Genomic DNA, 21,976 nt, shown 5'->3' with positions numbered 1-21,976 from the left:
GTCAACACAAAGAGACATTAAAAATGAGACTTTTTTTTAACGTTTATTTATTTTTGAGACAGAGAGAGACAGAATGCGAGTGGGGGAGGGGCAGAGAGAGAGGGAGAATGTGAGTGGGGGAGGGGCAGAGAGAGAGGGAGACACGGAATCAGAAGCAGGCTCCAGGCTCTGAGCCATCAGCCCAGAGCCCGACCCGGGGCTCGAACTCACGGACCGTGAGATCAGGACATGAGTTGAAGTCCGACGCTTAACCGACTGAGCCACCCAGGTGCCCCAAAATGAGACAACTTTTAACCTCTCTTTAGGTGTAACATTCTAGAATGATCTGTACTGCAGGATCATGTCAGGTTCTCGTCACACGTGTGAGTAATTTAACAAGAGGTGATTTTCCTTGTTTGCTGAAGTCAATCACACCACAAGTCACAGTCATATAACATTTGGCATCTTTTTTTTTTTTTTCAGAAGAGCATCTAACCTTACTTTTTCTTTTATTCAACATTAAGAAATTAATTTTATTTATTATTAAACTCATAACTTAAGAGCCTTATCTCTGATGTTGGATTTTAAAAGGTACTTAGTAAATTTATATTATTCTGTACACCTGGCCTTGGGATTCGCTTTTTAATACTGGAATAAAATGGCCAAACCTGGGTGAGAGGCCAGGAAAATTGGAAAAGAGTATCTAATCTGACCTATTTTACATTTCAGCAAATCTATCCTATCGGCTGGGTAATTTCAAATTTCATAGCCTGCCTCCTCCAAAATAGATTTAATATTGTTAACTATATGCACATAAGAGAGAAATGTCTTTGAGGTAGTATATGTCATCATATCTTTCATAATCATATCCCAGAAGGAATGTTTGTATTTAATATGGTATAATGCAAGAATATAGAAAAAACAGGGGTGGCTGGGTGGCTCAGTCTGTTAAGTGTCCAACTTTTTCTCAGGTAATGATCTCATGGCTCATGAGTTTGAGCCCCACATAGGGTTGTTAGCGTAGAGCCTGCTTAGGAACCTCTGTCCCCTTCTCTCTCTGCCCCTCCCCTGCTCCTGCTCTCTTTCTCTCTGTCTCAAAAATAAATAAACATTAAAAAAAAAAAAAAGAACATACAAAAGAACTAGGTATCTGACCTTGGGGAATTTACAAACACTGAATTCTTCTATCTAAAGTTGGGGAGAGATTTACTATAGTTAGCAATTATTTCTGAGTAGTGTCTTTTTGTTTGTTTTTAACTTTCTTTGTATGTGTCTGTGTTGTCTATTTTTTCTATAATTAGCACAGGTTATTTATGTAGCATTATAGTTCTAATATAGGTGACATGAAGATCACATGTTCCTAGTGCTGTGTGAGCTCAGAGGAATAGACATTAGCTCTGTATGTTGGAAGAGGACACAATAGCTATTGTCTGTCTGTATGTATATATGCACTAAATGATGCATGTGCATTCCAATCATTTAGATTTAGAATGTTCAAAAAAGCTTAAAATTAATGTCTTACACTAACGTTAAGGCCTAAAACTTTTTAGAAATCTAAGTGCATAGACAATTTTTTTAATATTAATAATGGATTTTACAGATTGGATAATACACTCATTTTACTGTAATTTTGTAAGACGTTTCTTAAAGTCGTTCTGCTCTGCCTGTTATATTACTAAAAATGCACCCTTTCTTTAGTTTTGGTCTAGGTCTAAAAATGTCACATTTTTAGTTACTGCTTGTAATAATTATTTGTGGTGAGACAATATATGAGCACAATGGCAGTATTTTGTCAGTGTCCTGTTTCCTTGTTTACACTTGACTGGTGAATTCTTTTTTAATTTTCTTCTCCCTTCTAAGATTTCTAGTCTATAACTGGCATAATTCTTTATGGTGAAAGACTAAAATGTTCTTTGGTACCATTATTTATATCACTAAGAGGTGGTATTCCATGACATTAGGTCAGAGAGAGGAGAGACATGAGTTATCATTATGGAAGGACGACAAGAGTATCATGGTCAACATAAGATATGATTGTATAATGGAAACACCCACAATCAACTGACAGGAGAATACCTCTTTTAGATAGTTTAGATAAGTGGAAAGACAAATCACATTCTTAGAGAGGTAAAATCAATATGGTAACATTTAAATGCTGATTAAAGTATCCAGGGGATTTTTCTTTTTTTAATTTGAAGAATGTTCATAAAGTATGCTGGGGTGGGTGATGGGTGGGGGGGTGGCTCTACAAATAACCATTAAAATTACTATTTTAAAAAGAAGAGGGGTAGAAACTACCCTATATAGAAAACAAAACAGAAAACAACATTTGAAATATTCCTATCGTAATGTGTCTAGAAATAGACCCAGCTCATGTCAAAGATATGTATATGATTATATTAACATTGCAAATCACAGAGGAAATATGACTATGTAGGTCAATAATAATGACGATACATAAGTAATTTGGAAAAAAATAAAAAATTAATTACAGATAAGTCAGATATTTAAGCATTAAAACCACAATAGCTTAAGGAAAAATAAGCTTTTAATGCAATTTTAGATCCAGAGAAGCCTAAGCATGACACAAAATCCCACAGCTATGAAAGAAATGACTAACAAATTTCATTACATAAAAATTTGAAACATTTTAAATCTTATGATATAAATAATATAAATATATATTTATAATATAAATATAAATCATATAAATCTGTATGATGTAAATAATAGAGAGCTGAAAGTACAAACTATAATCTTTGAAAAACTGTTCCTGACATGTTATAAGCAAAAATTTAAATTTTTTACATGCAAAGAGTTCTTAGCAAATTAATAACAACAAAGAACCAAGTGGAAATACAGAAAGGATCTATGTATTTACGTTACAGAAAAGGAATCAAATGACCATCAGTATGCACTTTCAAAATATCTATATCTTTCTTTTACTTCAGAACATTTAGATTTGAAGGCTTAAAATTTCAAAAGATAGAGAGGACAGTTTATCCCTTGGATCTGTGAAAGAATTTGTCACTCACAGAGAGATTTCACATGTAAATCTACCTTTTCCTTTGAGAAATATGCTTGAGGAGTTGATACATCCAATGGTAGAAGTGTGTTCTTTAAATCTGCCTAGTTTTTTCTTCCTTTCCTCCCCTACCCCTAGCCTTTTTTTTTTTTAACTATTTGAACTGCAAATGATTTATATGGAGCTTATAATAATGCAAGTATTTTTAGTGGTATTAGTGGTGGCAAATTTTCAAAAGATAGTCATTACTAATTTGGGTCAAGAATCTCTTACTTGGTAAACTACGGAATCATGGGTTACAGTCATTGAAAGTGTCAGACTATTTACTTCAGGGAGCACAGAAACGCAGTGTTAAGGGTAATCCTGCCGTGTTAAGGGTAGCAGAACCATATTTCTGGAGAGTGTCCAAATGAAAAGTAAACATAATTATAAAGCTGAAACAGATTAACGTTATTGCCACTTACCAAAAAACCCCTATTTTATTTGTGCTTAAATGTAGGTATAATGATTCACTCTGAGAGTAATTCTTGGCATTACCTTGAATGGAAATTTCATTTGACACAGGAGAAAGCTCAATTTTGCTTCTCCCCACGTTGATGGATACATAACTATGCAAAATCTTTTATCTTTCCAATAGCTACGAATTGCTTTTTAACAAAACATTTCCGCCCACACAGTGTGCGTTTGTCTATCAAGTGTGATGTGGGAAACAAAGGCAAAAGAAAAAATTAAATTTCCTTACTACTTACAGCCCATTGACAAGTCCTTGAAACAGGCAGAGTGACCTTTCTCTGGGAGGTATCCCTAACCTCCTCCCAGCTTGAAGGTCTATCATCATTCACCCGCCACAACCCCAGTGCAGCTCTTTCTGCCCACGGGTCCTACCCCTATGCTTGAAGAAGGCCACCTTTTTGTACCAAACACGGCTCAAGAATTCTTTCTTGGCCATCAGCTCCGAATCCCATTTCCACATCAAAATGTCCGAGTATGTGTGTGGGAGACCATTTCAACAATGAAAGATAAGGTTAATAAAACCGGCCCGTCAGTCTGTCGCTGGTTTTTCTCCCCACAAGGTCCTGATCATCAGGATTGCAGACGTCCTGTTTTCAGGAATTATTTTATTTCCTCATAAAAGTGTAACATTTTTCTTGGGGGCTTTGTTTGCTTCTCTTTTTCCCCCTCCCTGGCAAAATAGGCAATATTAGGATATAGAATATAACCACGCATTTTCTAAAGCATGCATTGATTTTTTTGTGAAAGGATGTTAGATATTGTTTCATGTCCTGAATGTCCATAGAATTACTCATAAATTTTGAGTACAGCTCCTTTATGAAAAATTTAAAAAAATAATATATATGACAATGACTATAATCATTTAACCAGAACATTGTTAGGAAAACGTTCCATCCGTTAAAATTACAACAAAGGTATTTTGATGAAAAGCATACTGCTTTGAATAAACCTTAACAAGTTATATGTACTTATGATTGGAAAACACATTCAACTGTGAACCACTTTAATGGATTTGTTTCCTGTCAGCAATAAAAACATTTCTAAGAAAACCTATGAGTTAAATTGCTTGATCTCATACTTTAGATTATTAACACTCGTATTGAATTGCAACATTAAAGAAATAAAAACAACTTCAGTGCAATTGTAGAAATTGAATGTTTTTTATTTTTAACAAAATTTAGATTAACTACATAAGAATATGCAGAAATATAGGCTTTGAGCACTTTTTATGTACTGAAGAAAGATGAATGAGGATAAGTAGTATTTTTTCCTTTTTCAGTTGTGGTATTGAAAGGCACTAATGACTAAAGGCATCCTTTGTATTAAGTGGATCAACTCTTTCCTAGGCACTAGGCACTGGGGAGAATTAAGAAACTAGTCAGTTTCCTATATTCTGTGTTTCAGATGAGATTGAGACTCTCTACACACACATACCATGTAGCACACAGACAAACCTATCACATAGAAGATGCACAGACTACATATACACCCACGCATGCATGTGCACGTACACATATTCAAATATGCATCTACGTGCACACATATGCATATAAACACATGTATGTAAATATATCTATGCATGTGTGGGTACATACGTATACTTTTTTCTACATGTGTTGGTGCATGTATTTAATAGAATGTGGGGACAGAATAGTCATTCTTCAAGTAAAAATAGATGTACAATGGCAGTTTGGGGATTCTAAAGGAAGAATAGTAATGGATTTTATACATTAGATTAAGAATATGCAGAGACAGTAAATGACAAATTTTCTCAGGACAATGTTTGTGACTGCTATTAACTAGATATCAACTATCTATGTTGCTTTTAGCCAGCTTAAACATTTCTTGAACACATGGTAAACTATGAAGTTGATTAGATCATTGACTGAAGCTCAGAATTATCCATAAAAATGGACATTATCTCTGTATGACATCAACTCTAGTGCATGCTGTAGACTGATTGTTCTGCCTCCCTGGTGGCCAGAACGCTAGGCAGAAGCGGCGAGGAGTGTCTTTGGTACCGTAGGTGGGGCATTAGATCGTGGCTTCAAATGCTGTTTGGGGAACTGTGTGGCTGAACCTTTAGTTGTGCATCATGGGGTGAGTAGGTTAGAAACAGTCGCGTTTGGGGTCTCTGGGATGTCTCCGTGCGTATGATGACTAAAACCATCACCTGCTCCATTGGCCAAAACACTGTTTTCCTAATAAGTCATACAAAAAAAAATGCACGAAACAAATATTTTTATAATACACTCAAAGTGAATCTTTTGACATTTTACTCTGACAGTAGATACTAGAAGCTTTGGAGTATTTAAATGCTATACGATATTCAGAAAAATGTGTGCCAATCCAATTAGTAGACATTCCCTGTACATTTAGACATGTCATAATAATTTAAATCCGAAAGAAATTTAAAGTGTATTTAGCAGGAAAAACAATCTGTAATTTTTATTTGCTCGACTGCTTTTCCAAAGTGTTCAAAGTGGCTGAGAGGTGATTTTCTGTAACTGATTTTCCTGTTCAAATCCAATTTACTTTTGCCACCTGTTATTTTTCTCCCTGGATTTTTTAGAAGTCATTTTTGGACCATTTGATAGTCCTATAATAAGAACCTCACTTCCTATGGTGTAATTGACTCTCAGTTTGACAGTTCAACAAATACACAATGAGAGTCCACTGTGGGCCAAGAGCTGTGATATTTATTTTTCCAAGTAAAGTGCTTAAGCCTGAGTGTATATAACTCTCCATCTGTTTATTTAGAAACATATTCCTCTTTGTGTCTTTGTTGATAATTTTCCTTTTATCCCAGGGTTTATAGTCCTCCTTTAGGGGTACTTTAGGGTAATTTAATAAATAGAAATTACTTTTGAAGGCTTTTATGACAAACTACTATTTGAACATAGGCTTTGTTGAGTAGAAAATTATAAATTTGTAAAGTTAATGAACATGTCAGTAAATGTTTTTCTACTATGTAAAGCACTATTTCTAGTAGAACTATTATAATATTTGCAGAGTCTGTTTCTCATTTTGGGATCTTTGTTTGTTTTTGTTTTTTCAGTCTCCTGAACAACAACCAAATCAGAAAGATTTCCAGAAATGCTTTTGAAGGACTTGAAAATTTACTTTATCTGTAAGTTGCAAGAAACATCAACAATAACTTACGGTGTTGATAGATTATTTGTGGCCTTTTTGTTTGCTTTAAGCGAAGTAATTCTTCATCTTCTTGAAAACCACTGCCAACCTTTACACAAAACACATTTGAACATTTCTAAGTGAAGTCAGTTGTTGCTTTCAGCAGATTATTCATCTGAACACAGTTGAGTATTTGTGCACATTTTTATTCCCGCCCATCCCTGCCACAAAAATTATAACTTGCCGAAAAATAAAAACAAAACAGTTTGTCCAACTTTCACATTCAAATCTAGTTAATCAATACTTATGAAAATTGCATAGATCCTAGAGAAGCTTTTTATATCAACAACTCAGCCATCCAAGACCTTCTGAAGCCAGTGAACACATGACAGTTAGGAACTTTAATGAACCTGGATGAGAACCAATTTTTGGAAAAATTAGCTCACAGATACAACCGTTGACAATTGCGGTGCTCTTTTGTTTATCAGAAGGAAAGGAGAATAAAACTGTTTCAAACGAGTTCCTATGTTGACTCAGAAACCATGCTGGTAAGTTGAAAGTTGGGAGATCCTGACTGGCATGCTTACCTGGAAAACTGAAGGAAGGAACTAGAAGGACATTTGTTTAAACGAGGAGTGAGTGCCGACACTTTCTTTTTGAAGAATCTTAAAGACGTAGCTAACATTTTTACACAAGTATGTCCATTTGTGGATTCACTTATAAGCACTTTGTATAAAAAGTTGGTTGCTTTCTAGAAGGGAATACGCTATCCTACCTCCTTAGCTCCCTTTTCATGTCAGCAGTGATCACAGAAACTTCCTGAAGCCCGAGATTTCATATCTACACATCAGCTCTGGAGTCTTGCAGCCTTTTGTGTTCAGCTGAGATACCCCAGCCTAACAGGCAAGGCTTCGGCCAGCTTTTTTTCCTTCTTTTTTAAGTTTATTTATTTATTTTGAGAGAGAGAGAGAGTGAGCGAGCACCAGTGGGGGAGAAGCAGAAAGCGAGGGAGAGAGAGAAGAGGGTCCCAAGCTGGCCCCACACTGTCAGCGCAGAGTGTGACGCAGGGCTCGAACACATGAACCGTGAGATCGTGGCCGGAGCTGAAGTCAAGAGTTGGATGCCTAACTGACTGAGCCACCCGGGTGCCCCAGCTTTTTTTTTTTTTTTTCAATCATTCAGTCCTAAATTGCTGGTTCCTTCTTAGAATCAGTCCATTCTATTTGCTGTCCTAATTGCTGACATACCTAGCGTGTCCGTTTTGATCTCCATGTGGGAAACCTTACTAAGGACCCTTCAAGCTTCTAGACTGGTGGCGTGAGTGGCCAGTCCTTGTAAGTGAAGGAGCTTTACCCCCTCGTGTTTCATTCCAGGCCTGTGGTTCTGTAATTCTTTACTCCCTGGTATGTAAAACAGTATCACCCTACAGCAAATTAATAAAAACCATAAAAACTTCATAATACTGTAAATAATGCCTTAGAAGAAACTTCATCACTAGTGCAATACTTAGTAAAGAATCTAGTGAAACGACAGTTATTAGGAAGCAATTAATTTTGGATAAAATGAACCTTCAACATTGCTGTGGCTTGGATCGATGACATGTCCAAGTGCAATTATCTGCTCTGTGCGAGGGAAGCATGTCACAAAACGTCCAATCAATTATCTGGCCAGTTCAGATACTACTCATTGAAATAGTTGTTTTTTTTTTTTTTTTTTTTTTTTAATGTTTGTTGTTTTTTGACAGAGAAAGAGAGAGAGAAAACAGGGGAGGGGGCAGAGGGAGAGGCTCCAGGCTCCTAGCTGTCAGCATAGAGCCCGACGCGGGGCTGGAACTCACGAACCGTGAGATCATGACCCGAGCCTGAAACCAAGAGTCAGATGCTTACTTGACTGAGCCACCCAGGTGCACCCAGATACAAGTCATTAAATGAAAGATAAAAATCTTCTGCAAGATGTGTGTTTGGGAAAGGAGATAATTTATAAAAGTTTCCTTATGCAGTAGGTTGTGAACAGATTCATGTGGCTAATGAAGTAAATCTTTCCATGTTTTCACTAACATTGCCAAGTAACGATTACCTGTCAAATTGGAGAAGTTCGTAGGGATTGTATAGGGCTCCAAGATCAATTTGATGCAGACCACACCTGTCTGGATAAGAAGAAAATGGAATTGTAAGGTTTAGAAGAAAATGTCGGGTCTGAGGCAATTGAAGATGGCCCAACTTTGCCACTTGGTGTCAATAATACTGTAAGGTTACGCTGGCCGTCTGCTGTCATTCTGTGAGCTGATCCATCGAAGATGCTGGGAGCATACCTGAGCTCTTTGGAGAGAGGATTGACAAACCCTATGAAAAATGGTGGCGTTCGTTAATTCGGTGGTCTGTGGAGATGTTGGGGTAGGCAGTGGGGAAGGAACCCGGGTGCTAGTGTGTAAAGATGAAAAGGCATGAGTAATACCTATATATGTGTTTGGGGGGTAAAGACACACGTACTTATGGGACAATAGGTTTTGTAATATGGGCACATGTAAGATGGTGCCAGAGCAGAGGAAGACCAATTCTGCTTCCCAGTGTGATGGGCAGGTTAGACTTCAAATAAGGGGGTGCTTAGGAATTACTGAATCATCGACCGAAGCTAAGAACTGTCGATATTGCCATTATGGCATCAGCTCTAAGACTGTTGTTTTGTTGTCTTGCCCACTTTTGCCAGAACACTTAATCACAATGTTGAGGAAAATAATATGCAAACAGCATTCACAAGGACCATGTTGGCTTTAAGACGGCACGTGTTGGTTGGCGCAGTGGGTGCAGGAGGAAGGACGGAATGAGCTAACTGGGAGCCAAGGGGTCAGACCGGAAAGACCTTTGACGGGAATCTAGACTGTGTGGTATTGTTGATGAGGAGACGTGGGGAGAGTTCTAGGGGATGGGTGTGACGGGTTCTGCGGTTTGAGAGAGGCCAGTCTGGGAGCACGGGCAGGTTCACTTGAGGCAGAGCCTCAGTGGTGGGAAGGTGCGCCAAGGTCGCCTGAAGTGCCGTGCATGAGGACAGCCCGGACGTAGGTCTGCAGTGGGGCTGCGGAGCTGGAGAGGGAATGTGGTTGTAGATTTGTTAGGTGACTTTATGGCAGACGAGAGGCAACGTCTGCCATTCTCACAGGAGATCCGCATTCTTGTCTCGGTCCGTGCCACGAATACTCCCGTTCTCTTGCCACTGCCCTGGGAGCCTTCCCTGGCCCCTTTCCTACTTATCCTTTCCTTACACATTCCCACTCCTCCACACACCTAGGTTTTATTTTCGACTCCATTCCCTGAGTCTTTTTTTTTTTAATATATATATTTTTGAACGTTTATTTACTTTCGAGACAGAGAGAGACAGAGCATGAATGGGGGAGGGTCAGAGAGAGAGAGAGAGACACAGAATCTGAAACGGGCTCCAGGCTCTGAGCAGTCAGCACAGAGCCGGATGTGGTGCTCGAACTCACAGACCGAGAGATCATGACCTGAGCCAAAGTCGGACGCTTGACTGACTGAGCCACCCAGGCGCCCCCATTCCCTGAGTCTTCAGCTCGATCATTCAGAGGATATACTGTGTAATTTGACATTTAATTATACTTGGTGTTTATTTCCCCTTCTCTCCCTGTGTGTCTGTGTGTTGAGGTCTCCATGGCCACACAGTTGAGACTCAGGGTCTCGCCTGTATTTCTCTCCAGTTGATAACAAAGCTTAGGAAACAATTCTATGCTAGCACACGTCTGTTTCTCTCTTTTCAGAATAAGGGTAAATAGCACCCTTATTCTTTACGTTTGTATTTATTTATTCTCAGAGAGACAGAGACAGCATGAGCCAGGGAGGGGCAGAGAGAGAGGGAGAAAAAGAGAGAATCTCAAGCAGGCTCTGCGCTGCCAGCACAGAGCCCGATGTAGGGCTTGAACTCATGAACTGTGAGATCACGGTCTTGAGCCGAAATCAAGAGTCAGATGCTTAACCGACTGAGCCCCTCAGGTGCCCCCAGCACCCCTGTTCTTGAGCTGCTTGGTATTTTTTTTTTAAGTTTGTTTTAATGTTTTATTTATTTTTGAGACAGAGAGAGACAGAGCATGAGCAGGGGAGGGGCAGAGAGAGAGGGAGACACAGAATCGGAAGCAGGCTCCAGGCTCTGAGCTGTCAGCACAGAGCCCGACGTGGGGCCCAAACTCACGAACCGCGAGATTGTGACCTGAGCTGAAGTCGGACGCTCAACCGACTGAGCCACCCAGGGGCCCCTGTCTTGTCTCAGCTTTAATGTCATCTCCCTAGGACTCACTCTAGGTCAATTGACCCTCTCCTCCTTTTTTCTCTGTCAGAGTGCCCTGTTTATTTCATTTATCAGGTATACCATAACTGTTAATGTTTTTCCCTCATTTTTATACTTATCTTCTGACTTCTCACTGGATTCTGTGAAGGCAAGTGGCCATAATCCTCTTATATACCAAATATCCCAGCCTCTAGAACAGAGTGAGTGCTTATGAAATATTTGTTGACTAAATAAGAGAATATAAGGTGATCAATAAATGCCTGATATTTGACTGATTAATACTTTTAATTATGCTGAGTTCATTATTTCTTGAAAAGGGAGATAACACCATTAAACGTGTTAGCTTTTTCAATAACGTATATCCATCAGTTATTTCCTTTGTGCCTTTTCCCAAGGATTCCAAGTGTTTGTATTACATAAAGTAGTTATAGTGCATGTATATTTAGGAGACTAATTTTTATTAGACCAGATATACCACAGAGTTGCAGTTTTGCCCTGCCAAACACAAAGGAGAGCACATATTTTTCCCTAAAACAAAAGCATCTCTGAACTCTTCTGAAATTCTAATGTGTTTTGGTCCAAAACGTATCATTGATTCCCCTGGGCAAAAACAAATTGAATATCTCAGGGTGAATTTTGCTTTCAGATTCACAAGAAAAAGCATGATTGTTTGAGGATATCTTTGGAAACCGGTTCATTGAAGGTTAGCTGAATTACATTGAAAAACTGAGAGCAAAATGTTCCTTTTATTTGGTGTAGCAGACCAGCAACGCTTATGAACAGCAACCCTGGTATTCATTATTCTTAACCAAGTTAGAATGCATCTAATGATAAACTCCAAAATAAAATTTTATTTTTTCAGAAACATCCTGGCATCTACAAAGTGATAATAATCTCATTACTGATGAGCATTGAATCATTTTAAAAACTTATCCATAGACTAGGAGCTGTTGCCTATCTGCTCATATGTGAGATATATTGAGCATTATTTGGTAGTATTTACAGAGGAAATTTATTCCACATTCAAATCCATAATTTTGTTTCTGGGTTTGGTTCCCAGAGTTTCTTCTCTGAATTATAGCTTCTTTCTCCTTCTAGGCCGGTCCTTGGCATCACTGTCCTCATGAACTTCTATGACTGAATGCTACCCCCTCTGCACAGACTCAACTTCTTAGATCTTTGGCTGAATATGTCATTTGAAGTTGTATATCCAGCATTGGCCTTTTCCATCTCTCTCTAGTCTCTGAATTTACTTGGAGTGTACCACATTCCCTTTACATCCGGTAGAAAAAGAAGATATTCTTGTGGAAATATTGGGCAATTTACAAGCAATGAGTTCTTGGGCAAGTGATTACCACCTTTAATAGTGTGAACTTGAGGGACACAACTCTCATCATTTCTGGCACTCTGTTAATACACCCTGAGCATTAATGGCAATCTAACAAAATGAATGAAATTTCCATGAAGTTTCTTGTTCATTGTATCAGTTAGCTTTTGCTATGTACCAAAGTACTCAAGAACTTAGTGACTTAAAATAGTAAAGAATTACTATTTCTCGTGATTGACTTATGGGTTGGTTGAGCAGATCTTCTGATCTAGGCTGGCTCAGCTGAGGCTGGAAGCTGTAGGATGGCTTTACTCACATATCTGGCAATTGCCCAGTGTCAGCTGGGATGCCTTTCTCCTCCACGTGGTCTCTCTTCCTCTATCCAGCTAGACTGTGCTTGTTTATGATGATCTTATCCCTAGTCCCAGCAGAGATGAACTTGTCATGCCTTTCTTGTGTCATGTTTGCTAGTGTCCCATTTCCCAAGTCAAACCACATGGCCAAAACCTAATTCAAGCATTGGAAAAATGGATTCTACCTTTCGATGGGCAAATCAGCAGAATCACCTGGCAAAAGGGTGTGGCTCCAGGCATGGAGAGAAACCTGTGGCCATTTCTGTAATCTATCACATTCACATTGGGCTTCCAAGAGTGAGGCTCAAGTTGCAGTAACAATCACGCATATCTTGATGTAGTCACCAGGATAGACTTACACAATGGGCACTGTGTTCACAAAGGGAGAAGAGGTCATTTCCACTTGGGAGCCATAGGGCTGGAAACAGGTTAGACTTGATGGAAGGAGTGATGCTTTAGCTTAATCTTGAAAGGAAGATGTGTGAGAAAAGGCAAGACATGGTCTGGAATGTTTGGGAAATGGCAACTGTCCTTTAATGATTAGGTTGTAGGGCCCAAATAGAGCAGGATGAGAGATAAGGCTGGTGAGTTTGTGAAGGCTAAATAATGGGGAAGGGGAGGTTTGTATGCCAAGCTCTCTGTTTCCCCTTACTTACCCCTTATTTGCTTCTACTCACTCCAAACCAGCCTGTGTTCCTACTACGCTATTAGAAATTCTCTGACAAACGCCGCTCGTGTTGTTAAACACGATTGAAAATATTGAAAATCTTCCATTGTATAGTGTGTTTAATTATGTCTAGCAGTTTCCTTTTGTCGACCCCTCATCCTCTTGAAAAGTTCTTTGGTATTAAGGACAGCTTTCATGTTCCTGGTCTTCCCTTCACTGTTCTGTCTGTTTTGTCTCAGACTCCTTCACCTAGAGTTCTGTCCAAGGCTCTGTTCTTTTTCATACTATGGTTGAACACGTCTGCTTCCAAGGTTATCAGTTGTTATCCAGATGCTGCTGACTCACAAATATTTATTTCAAGCATCAATTGTTTTATGTTTTCAAATCTACACGCACACACTTGCTTTCTCAATATTTCCACTGACATGTCCCATAGAAGTTTCACACTCAACATGATTTAAACTTAACTAAACTATCTTTCTCCCTTCAAACTTGCTACTTATTTTCCCTCCAAACATGCTTCTTATTTTGGGAAATGGTGACAGACTCATCAAGTCATGTGAACTAAATATCCATGCATCATACTGGCCTTCTCCCAGTTCCTCTCCCACCGTATCTAATTAGTTGTAAGTACTGTCGATTCTGCTTTAATGCTGCTCATATCTTCCCTCCCTATCCATGCCCACCATGCCGACTTACATTTAATCCTTGTTACCCAACCCCTTGACTGTGAGAAAACCTCATTTCTCTGTCCAAGGTCTTCCTCTTCTGTGTCTCTGAAACACAATCAATCAGCTATCTTTTAAAAAAATAAAGTTTCGGGGCACCTGGGTGGCTCAGTCGGTTAAGCGTCCAACTTCAGCCCAGGTCATGACCTTGTGGTTCGTGAGTTCGAGCCCCACATTGGGCTCTGTGCTGACAGCTCGGAGCCTGGAGCCTGTTTCAGATTCCGTGTCTCCCTCTTTCTCTCTGCCCCTCCCTGCTCGCGCTCTGTCTCTCTGTCTCTGAGAAATGAATAGACCTTAAAAAAAAACTAAAAAAAAAAGTTTCAATCACGCAGTTCTTCTAAGGGTCCTTCGTTGGCTCCCCATTGCTGTTTGGATGAAGTAAGATATAATGAGCACCGTATACACTCTTACATCTTCAGCTTCTTCAAACCCTGTGCTCTGAAGTACCTGATGTGTTATATTTGATGGCTCCCGGAGTAGACGCCTTCAGGTCGTCTCTGAGTTACTGGATTATACTGGTGTTGTGGCTTCCTGTGATTCCTTCCTGCTCCCTGATTCTGGTACTGAGATCACTTCACAGATCTATTATTTGTTATCACCTACTATGTGTATGAACAGTATACAATATCACTAGTCTGTGAAACATTCCTGTATGCCTTTATGACCAGAAATGGACACAGAGTAAATTACTTTATCAGGGACGCAAATGTGGGGATACTATGCCTTGTGAAGAATGAAAGGGGAACAAGAGGGGAACAAGGTGTCTGTGGGAGGGGTAGGGGGGAGTAACACATGTTTCCAACCCGATGTGGCAGGTAGTGCCCTGATATACTGAGTGGAGTGGTCTGGTCCACGTAGCAGGTATCCACTTGGAGGCATAGCTGCCTCTCCCTGCCTTGGTGAGTGAAAACCCATGTTTCGGAGGCCATGCATAAGCTCCATCCCTGCTGCCGTGGCCACTTTGTTCATGAGCCCATTGGGCAATGGCAGGAAGGAAGGGCTGTGGAAAGAGGCTGGCTAGTATCCACAGAATGGGGCATTTTATCCAATTGATTCTTTAATCCTCCTCTGCTGAGGTCATCCTTTGCTGGACATCCACATAGCACACAAATATTTTTATGTGTTTTGCCATGTAGAAAGATATATTCACTCATCTCTTCCAATTTCTTTTGTCACCCAATTTTCCAATCACGTTCCTTCCAAACATCTGGCCATCCACTCAGATGATTTGCCATAGCCCATGAATTGGTGCATATTAGCATATCTGGCTTATCTGTCCTTCCAAACAAAGTGAACAACCCGTGTGCTGCTTGCAGTTCTTCCCACTGGGAGGGTTTTCCTTCACCACTGTCTTCCGGGATGTCCCAGAAGGGGGCTAGAGTGTGGCAACTCTGCACTTTTGGGTGGTGCCTGCATCCTCGGCAGAACCACGTGTAAACTAGGCCCGAGTTTCCTCTTTCTCTGCCAGTTGATCTTAGGAAGCTCTCCATGAGGCCATAGCTACAGGCTGGGACAGAGAAGGTGGCATAGCAAGAAGAGGAACCATGGGCATTTAGGTCACTTCTTTGTGTCATTTGTTTTTGGCTTTAGGTCCTGCTTGGCCTTGATCATGTATATGTCACCTCCATGTGAGGGTGGAGTGTTGCTGTACACATCCAGCTTTAAGGCTTGGTGGGTCAGATAACACCCAGCTCATGATGGACAGCTCAGATCACATAGTAACTTGGTGGCCCATGGCTAAGCATTCGGTCTCTTTTTTTTTTAATTTTTTTTTTAACGTTTATTTATTCTTGAGACAGAGAGAGACAGAGCATGAACGGGGGGAGGGTCAGAGAGAGGGAGACACAGAATCCGAAACAGGCTCCAGGCTCCGAGCTGTCAGCACAGAACCCGACGCGGAGCTCGAACCCACAGACCACGAGATCATGACCTGAGCCAAAGTCGGCCGCTCAACCGACTGAGCCACCCAGGCGCCCCACATTCGGTCTATTTTAAGGCTCAGTAGCAGGCCAAGAGCTGTTCTTCAAAAGGGAAAGTAGTTATTATGTATTTTTTAATTTTTAAATATTTATTCTTGAAAGAGAGTGAGAGAGTGTGTAAGCAGGGAAGGGTCAGAGAGAGAGGAACACACAGAATCTGAAGCAGGCTCCTGGCTCTGAGCTGTCGGCACAGAGGCCAATGTGGGGCTCGAACTCATGAACCACAAGGGCATGACCTGAGCCAAAGTTGGATGCTTAACCAACTGACCCACCCAGGCGCCCCAGTTGTTTTTTTTTTTTTTTTTTTCAATTTTAGTTATATGTACTTTTATATTCTCAAGTTTTTATTTGGGTCTTTTTTGTATTTTCTATTTGTTGGTTGAAATCTTATTTTTTTATTTCCAGCTTATTTGTGATTAGGTACTGAAACATTTTTATGTCTCCTAAGACATATATCACAGCATTCTAAAATCACTGTTGTCTTGCCGTTGGCATCTGTGTTAGTTTGCTAAGGCTGACGTAACAAAGAACCACAGACTGGTGGCTTAAACAGGAGAACTTTATCTTCTCAGAGTTCTGAAGGTCAGAAGTCCAAGATCAAGGGGTTGGCTGGGTTGCTTTCTTTTAAGGTTTCCTCTCCTTGGCATGTAGATGGCTGTCTTCTGTCTGTCTTCCAGTGGTCTTTCCTCCATGCATATACGTATATCCACACATGTCCTAATGTCTTCTTATAAGCATGCCAGTCAGATTGGATTAGGGCCCACCCTAATGGCCTCATTTTACCTTAATTGCCTCCTTATAAAGGCCTTATAATCAAATAGAGTCACATTCTGAGGTATTGAAATTTAATACTCAATCGGGAGTGGGAGTGGGGCACGATTTAGCCCATAACAGCATTTATTTACTACGTTTTTTTCACTCAGTTTGATATCTTCCTGGTTCTTATTATGGGGAGTAGTTTCTGGTTAAAACCTGGTCCTTCTTGGGTATTACATTATGGGACTCTGGATCTTATTTACTCTGCTTTCGCTGACTGCTGCTCTGTTAGGGAAGGAAGGTGCCTTTTCATTGTCCAGTGGATGGAAGTTCAGGGTCACCAGTTGGCCTCCATGGATTTCCCTGTGGTAGTGGGATTCCTTGTTACTTCTAGGCAGAGTTGGGAGTTGTGGTTTTCCACTGCACCTCTGCTGACGTGTTCCTCACTGGGAGGAGTGTACATGCTTCATTATCGCCCCCCACATGGCCTGCACTGACACCAAGTAGAGGGGGTGGCTTTGTTACTGCTTCATGGTGGTGAAACTACTGACTGTCCACCGGGCACCGGGGCCTGATGCCACCCCAATGGGGCACACGAGGGACAGCTCTTTACTGCTGGTTTGGGGTGGGGGGTAGAGACTTCCCAGGTGGTCTCTACTGTCAACTTGGGTGGGTTTCATTATTTTCACTCTTGGGGCCTGATGGGCCTGATGGAGGTGTTGGGCCTCATTTGAGCCTCACAAGGGTGGATGGAGGTCTAGCTCCTCGCTTGGCTCTCACTGGCATGGGTGGGGACGGGGCCACAGATTTTCTGTGGTGTTTGGCTGGAGTAGAGTGGTTCTTTCCCAGAAGTTTTCTGTTGTGGTAGACTTCCCCATTGCCTCATTAGCGTGAGTTTTTATTGCCTGCGTTCACTGACACGTCCTGGTTGTTGGATGTTCAGCTTCACATCTGGAACTACTGAGCAAAAAGAAAACCCAGAAAGTGACTGCTATGTTATTCGTCGTTCGTTTGCTCAGACATCAAGCTCCTGGGCATCTGGCTTCAGTGGGCCAGGGAATAAGTTTGGGAGTAGAGTGGACGTTGCCATTGCTATGAGTCCCTCCAGAATTCTCCACGGAGGACCCAATCTATCCCTCAAGTCCCAACCCAGGGTGCCTGGATGCTGAGACCCAGTGGCCTGTGCAAGAGCACTTTCTCCTGCCTTCTTCTCCCTCAGGCATGAGGCCCTCAGGGTGTGTTGGATATGACATGGCCTTGCCCACCAGGACATGTCAGGACAGCTTTTCTCCTCACTGTGCCCTTGATGTGGAAGTTTGAATGTCGGTTACCATTAGATCCCATATGTGGGAGTAGGAGCTAGTATGTTTTCTCTTTTTTTTTTTTTAATTTTTAAAATGTTTTTATTTATTTATTTTTGAGACAGAGAGAGACAGAGCATGAACGGGGGAGGGGCAGAGAGAGAGGGAGACACAGAATCCGAAGCAGGCTCCAGGCTCCGAGCTGTCAGCACCGAGCCCGACGTGGGACTCGAACTCATAGACTGTGAGATCATGACCTGAGCCAAAGTCAGATGCTTAACCTACTGAGCCACCCAGGCACCTCTAGTTTTTCTTTTTCTTTTTTAACAAAAGGAAAGGGATGCCTGGGTGGCTCAGTTGGTTAGGTGTCCGACTCTTGATCTTGGCTCAGGTCGTGCTCTCAGGGTTCGTGGGTTCGGCCCCGTGTTGGGCTCTGTGCTGAAGGCACAGAATTCTCTCTCCCTTGCTCTCTGCCCCTTCCCCACTCATTCTCTCTCTCTCTGTCTCTCTCTATCTCTGTCTGTCTCTCTCTCTCAAAATAAATAAACTTAAAAAGATAAAAAAAAAAACAAAAAGAAGAAATAGCTAATAATCACAACTCTCTAGTTTAAGATAAAATTCCTTTGTTTTTATTATGGCAAAATATATATAACATAAAATTTACCATTTTAACAATTTTTAAGTGTACAATTCAGTGGCATTATGCACATATACACATACATATGCACAATGTTGTGCAACCATAAGTATTTTCCATTTCCGGAACTTTGTCATCATCCCAAATAGAAACTCTGTACCCGTTAGACAATAACGTCCCATTTTTCCCTCTTCTCAGGCCCTGCAAATCTCTATTCTACTTATGTCTCTATAAATTGGCCTATTCTAAGTATCTCATATAAATGGAATAATTCAATATTTATACTTTTGTGTCTGGCTTCTTTCACTTAATATGATGTTTTCAAGGTTCATCCATGTTATTGTATATGGGTTATCTAAAAATATATATTTTTAAATGTGTACTTATTTATTTTGAGGGAGAGAAAGAGTGCAAGAGCAGGGGAGGGGCAAAAAGAGAGGGAGAGTGAGGATCCCAAGCAGGCTTCCCACTGTCAGCAAGGAGCCCACTGCAGGGCTCGAATTCACAAGCCCTAAGGTAAGCGTCAAGTCAGATGCTTCTTAAACAACTGAGCCACCCAGGTGCCCCTAAAAATATTTTTTAGAATGTGTGAAAATGGTTCTGAGCTGACGATTGTATGCTTGGAGTTTGTCTTTAGCGATATTATAATACATATAATACTGTATTATAATACATATAATACAATAATACCTTGGTTTGTGAGCATAATCTGTTGCGGAATCATGCTTGTAATCCAAAACACTTGTATATCAAAGGGAATTTCCCCAAACGAAATAATGGAAACTCAGATTTGTTCTACATCCTAGAAATATTCATATAAAAATGGTTAAAAAACTGTAATATACAAAATAATAAAGAAAATACAAAATATAAAGAAAAATAGGGGTGCCTGGGTGGCTCAGTCAGTTAGGCATCCTACTTTGGCTCAGGTCATGATCTCATGGTTCTTGAGTTCGAGCCCCATGTGGGGCTCTGTACTGACAGCTCAGAGCCTGGAACCTGCTTTGGATTCTGTGTCTCCCTCTCTCTCTGCCCCTCCCCCACTCATGCTTTGTCTCTCTCTCTCTCTCAAAAATGAATGAAAAACATTAAAAAAAAAAGGGGGGCGCCTGGGTGACTCAGTTGGTTAAGCGTCTGTCTGACTTCAGCTCAGGTCATGATCTCACAGTCCGTGAGTTCGAGCCCCGCATCGGGCTCTGTGCCGACAGCTCAGAGCCTGGAGCCTGCTTCGGATTCTGTGTCTCGCTCTCTCTCTGCCCCTCCCCTGCTCATGCTTTGTCTCTCTCTGTCTCAAAAATAAATAAAAACATTGAAAAAAAATTAAAAAAAAAAGTGAACAAATTAACCTGCACTTACCTTTGGAAACCTTCGTGGCTGGTGTGAAGGAGATAAGAGAGAGGAGGGTTATTGTGTAGGACGACTTTCACTATTAGTGAGAGGGCCATTGTATACACTGGCATGGGTGTTGACTACAGTAACAATAAACTCTTGTCATATACTGTACTTAGTGTGACTGGAAATAAGGCAGCAGAGGAAAGGGTCTCTATCTGCAGGCAGCCTGACCTAGAAGGAAGCAACGCATTCCTAAGCTTACTCTTGTCTGCAAAAGCCAAGGACTGTCCATAAGTGCTTTCAAGTGACAAAAAATACACTAGTGCCAATTGTGGGCACCTTCCAACATTCTGAAAAATCACTGATTTCTGCCAAACACTGCGGCCTGAGAGCGAGCATCCGAGCATGGGAGACGATCACCCACCATCCTGCAGTGAGAGAGAGAGAGAGAGAGAGAGAGAGAGCGAGAGTGAGAAGAACCATTGGCTCAGTTGTGATCATGTGACATTCATGTACTACTCCTATTGCAAGACATTGCTCCTTTACTAGAAATGTTTACTCCTCTTGTGGAACACTCACAGAACAAGTTACTTGCAGTCCAAGGTTTTGCTCTACTTTCTTTCCAAAATGAATAAATATTGATGAAAAATGATGATTAAGCTCTTGGCCCTAGTTGTTGTAGAACTGAAATAAATTTGTTATTGAAAGCCAGACTTGAATTTCAAATGCAGATATCTCTGGAATACTTAGCACATGTTAATAAATAGAACTTTACTTTCAGTAATTTAAATTATCTGGCAAATTTTTTTTTAAAAGGACAGAGATAAATGATGATATAATTTTTAATTGTCATTTTTCTATGACTGTTTATGAGTTTTGGAAAATTATAAATCATTACCTTTGAAATCATGCAGAACACAGTTTTAGAGTATAGAAGAAACTTTAGTTTTTCCCCCATGTGGTAAGAATAGATGTGGCTTCCGCAGGAACTTTGCCCATTTAAAGACTTTTGCACATGCGTTGTTTCAGTTATACAACAAACCTACTGCTTGACTCTCACTAATTCTCGTTTGAATGTTAGAATTACATAATGAGTAAAATGCGATACTATAGTGTGAGTATACACTGTTGTTAGTAGAGAAACACATTTAAAAGTGGGGAAATGGCTTCTCATGGTGGTAATTTTTAAAAATAAAAAGCTCCAGGTTTGTTGGATTTTCATGTTGCTGAAGACACTGGGAAGAATGCAGAGACAAGGAGGATGAAGAGATAGAAAGATAGAAAAAAAAGAGGGTTTTCTTTTTCTTTTCCTTTCTACTCTTTTATTTTAAACATAATGTCAATTTAGTCTTTCTTGGTTGCAATAGAGCAAAATAAATAAACAATGAAACTGCTCAGAGAGGCTTATAAATTGTAGAGGTACTTCTGGCATCAGGCCTGGTTTGATCCAGCGGCTCAGAGGGTTACAGAGGGTTTTGTTTCTTGGCATCTCTCAAGTGGGCCATCTCTTAGGTCTAGTCCATCCAGAAGCCCCACCTGGTGGACCTTGGCAGCTCCACGTTTCCCTGTTGACTTAGCAAGATTTCTGTTCGGACTCATAACACCACCTTATGCGGGGAAAAGGATGGGTCTGTTCTGTTGATCCATGCGTAAAATAGAGGAAGCATTTTTGATATATGAGAAGCTTAGCAACGTCCCCTCTTGTTTCACTAGTTCGGGTCCTTCCCTGAACCAGTCACAGTGGCTGGAAGAATGGAATGAGTCCCTGACTTTATGACCCTGGAGCTGGGTATAAGCAGCATAACTAAGACACAGGAAGTGAGTCCATCAGCTATCCCGAGGCTTTTCAGAGCTGCTGTGAGAAGGAAGCAGGTGGGTACTGGGTCGCAAAACCATCTTCAAATACTTGTACCATTTTCTGTAAGCATCCAAACACATTAGTTATTAGGCAAAT

General features: G+C 40.6%; 1 protein-coding gene across 1 annotated transcript in view; it reads left to right on the top strand.

The window, feature by feature from the left end:
* The window catches only part of PXDNL (peroxidasin like), a 412,750-nt gene that overhangs the window by 199,172 nt on the left and 191,602 nt on the right, over positions 1–21,976 (top strand). The window contains exon 3 of the mRNA XM_042972968.1: positions 6,576–6,647. Within this exon, the coding sequence (XP_042828902.1) occupies positions 6,576–6,647 (72 nt within the window). The remainder of the gene's footprint in view (positions 1–6,575; positions 6,648–21,976) is intronic.

This window comes from Panthera tigris, chromosome F2 (genome assembly GCF_018350195.1).
Source record: "Panthera tigris isolate Pti1 chromosome F2, P.tigris_Pti1_mat1.1, whole genome shotgun sequence".
Classification (NCBI taxonomy): domain Eukaryota; kingdom Metazoa; phylum Chordata; class Mammalia; order Carnivora; family Felidae; genus Panthera; species Panthera tigris.
This window is presented reverse-complemented; position numbering and strand designations above follow the sequence as displayed.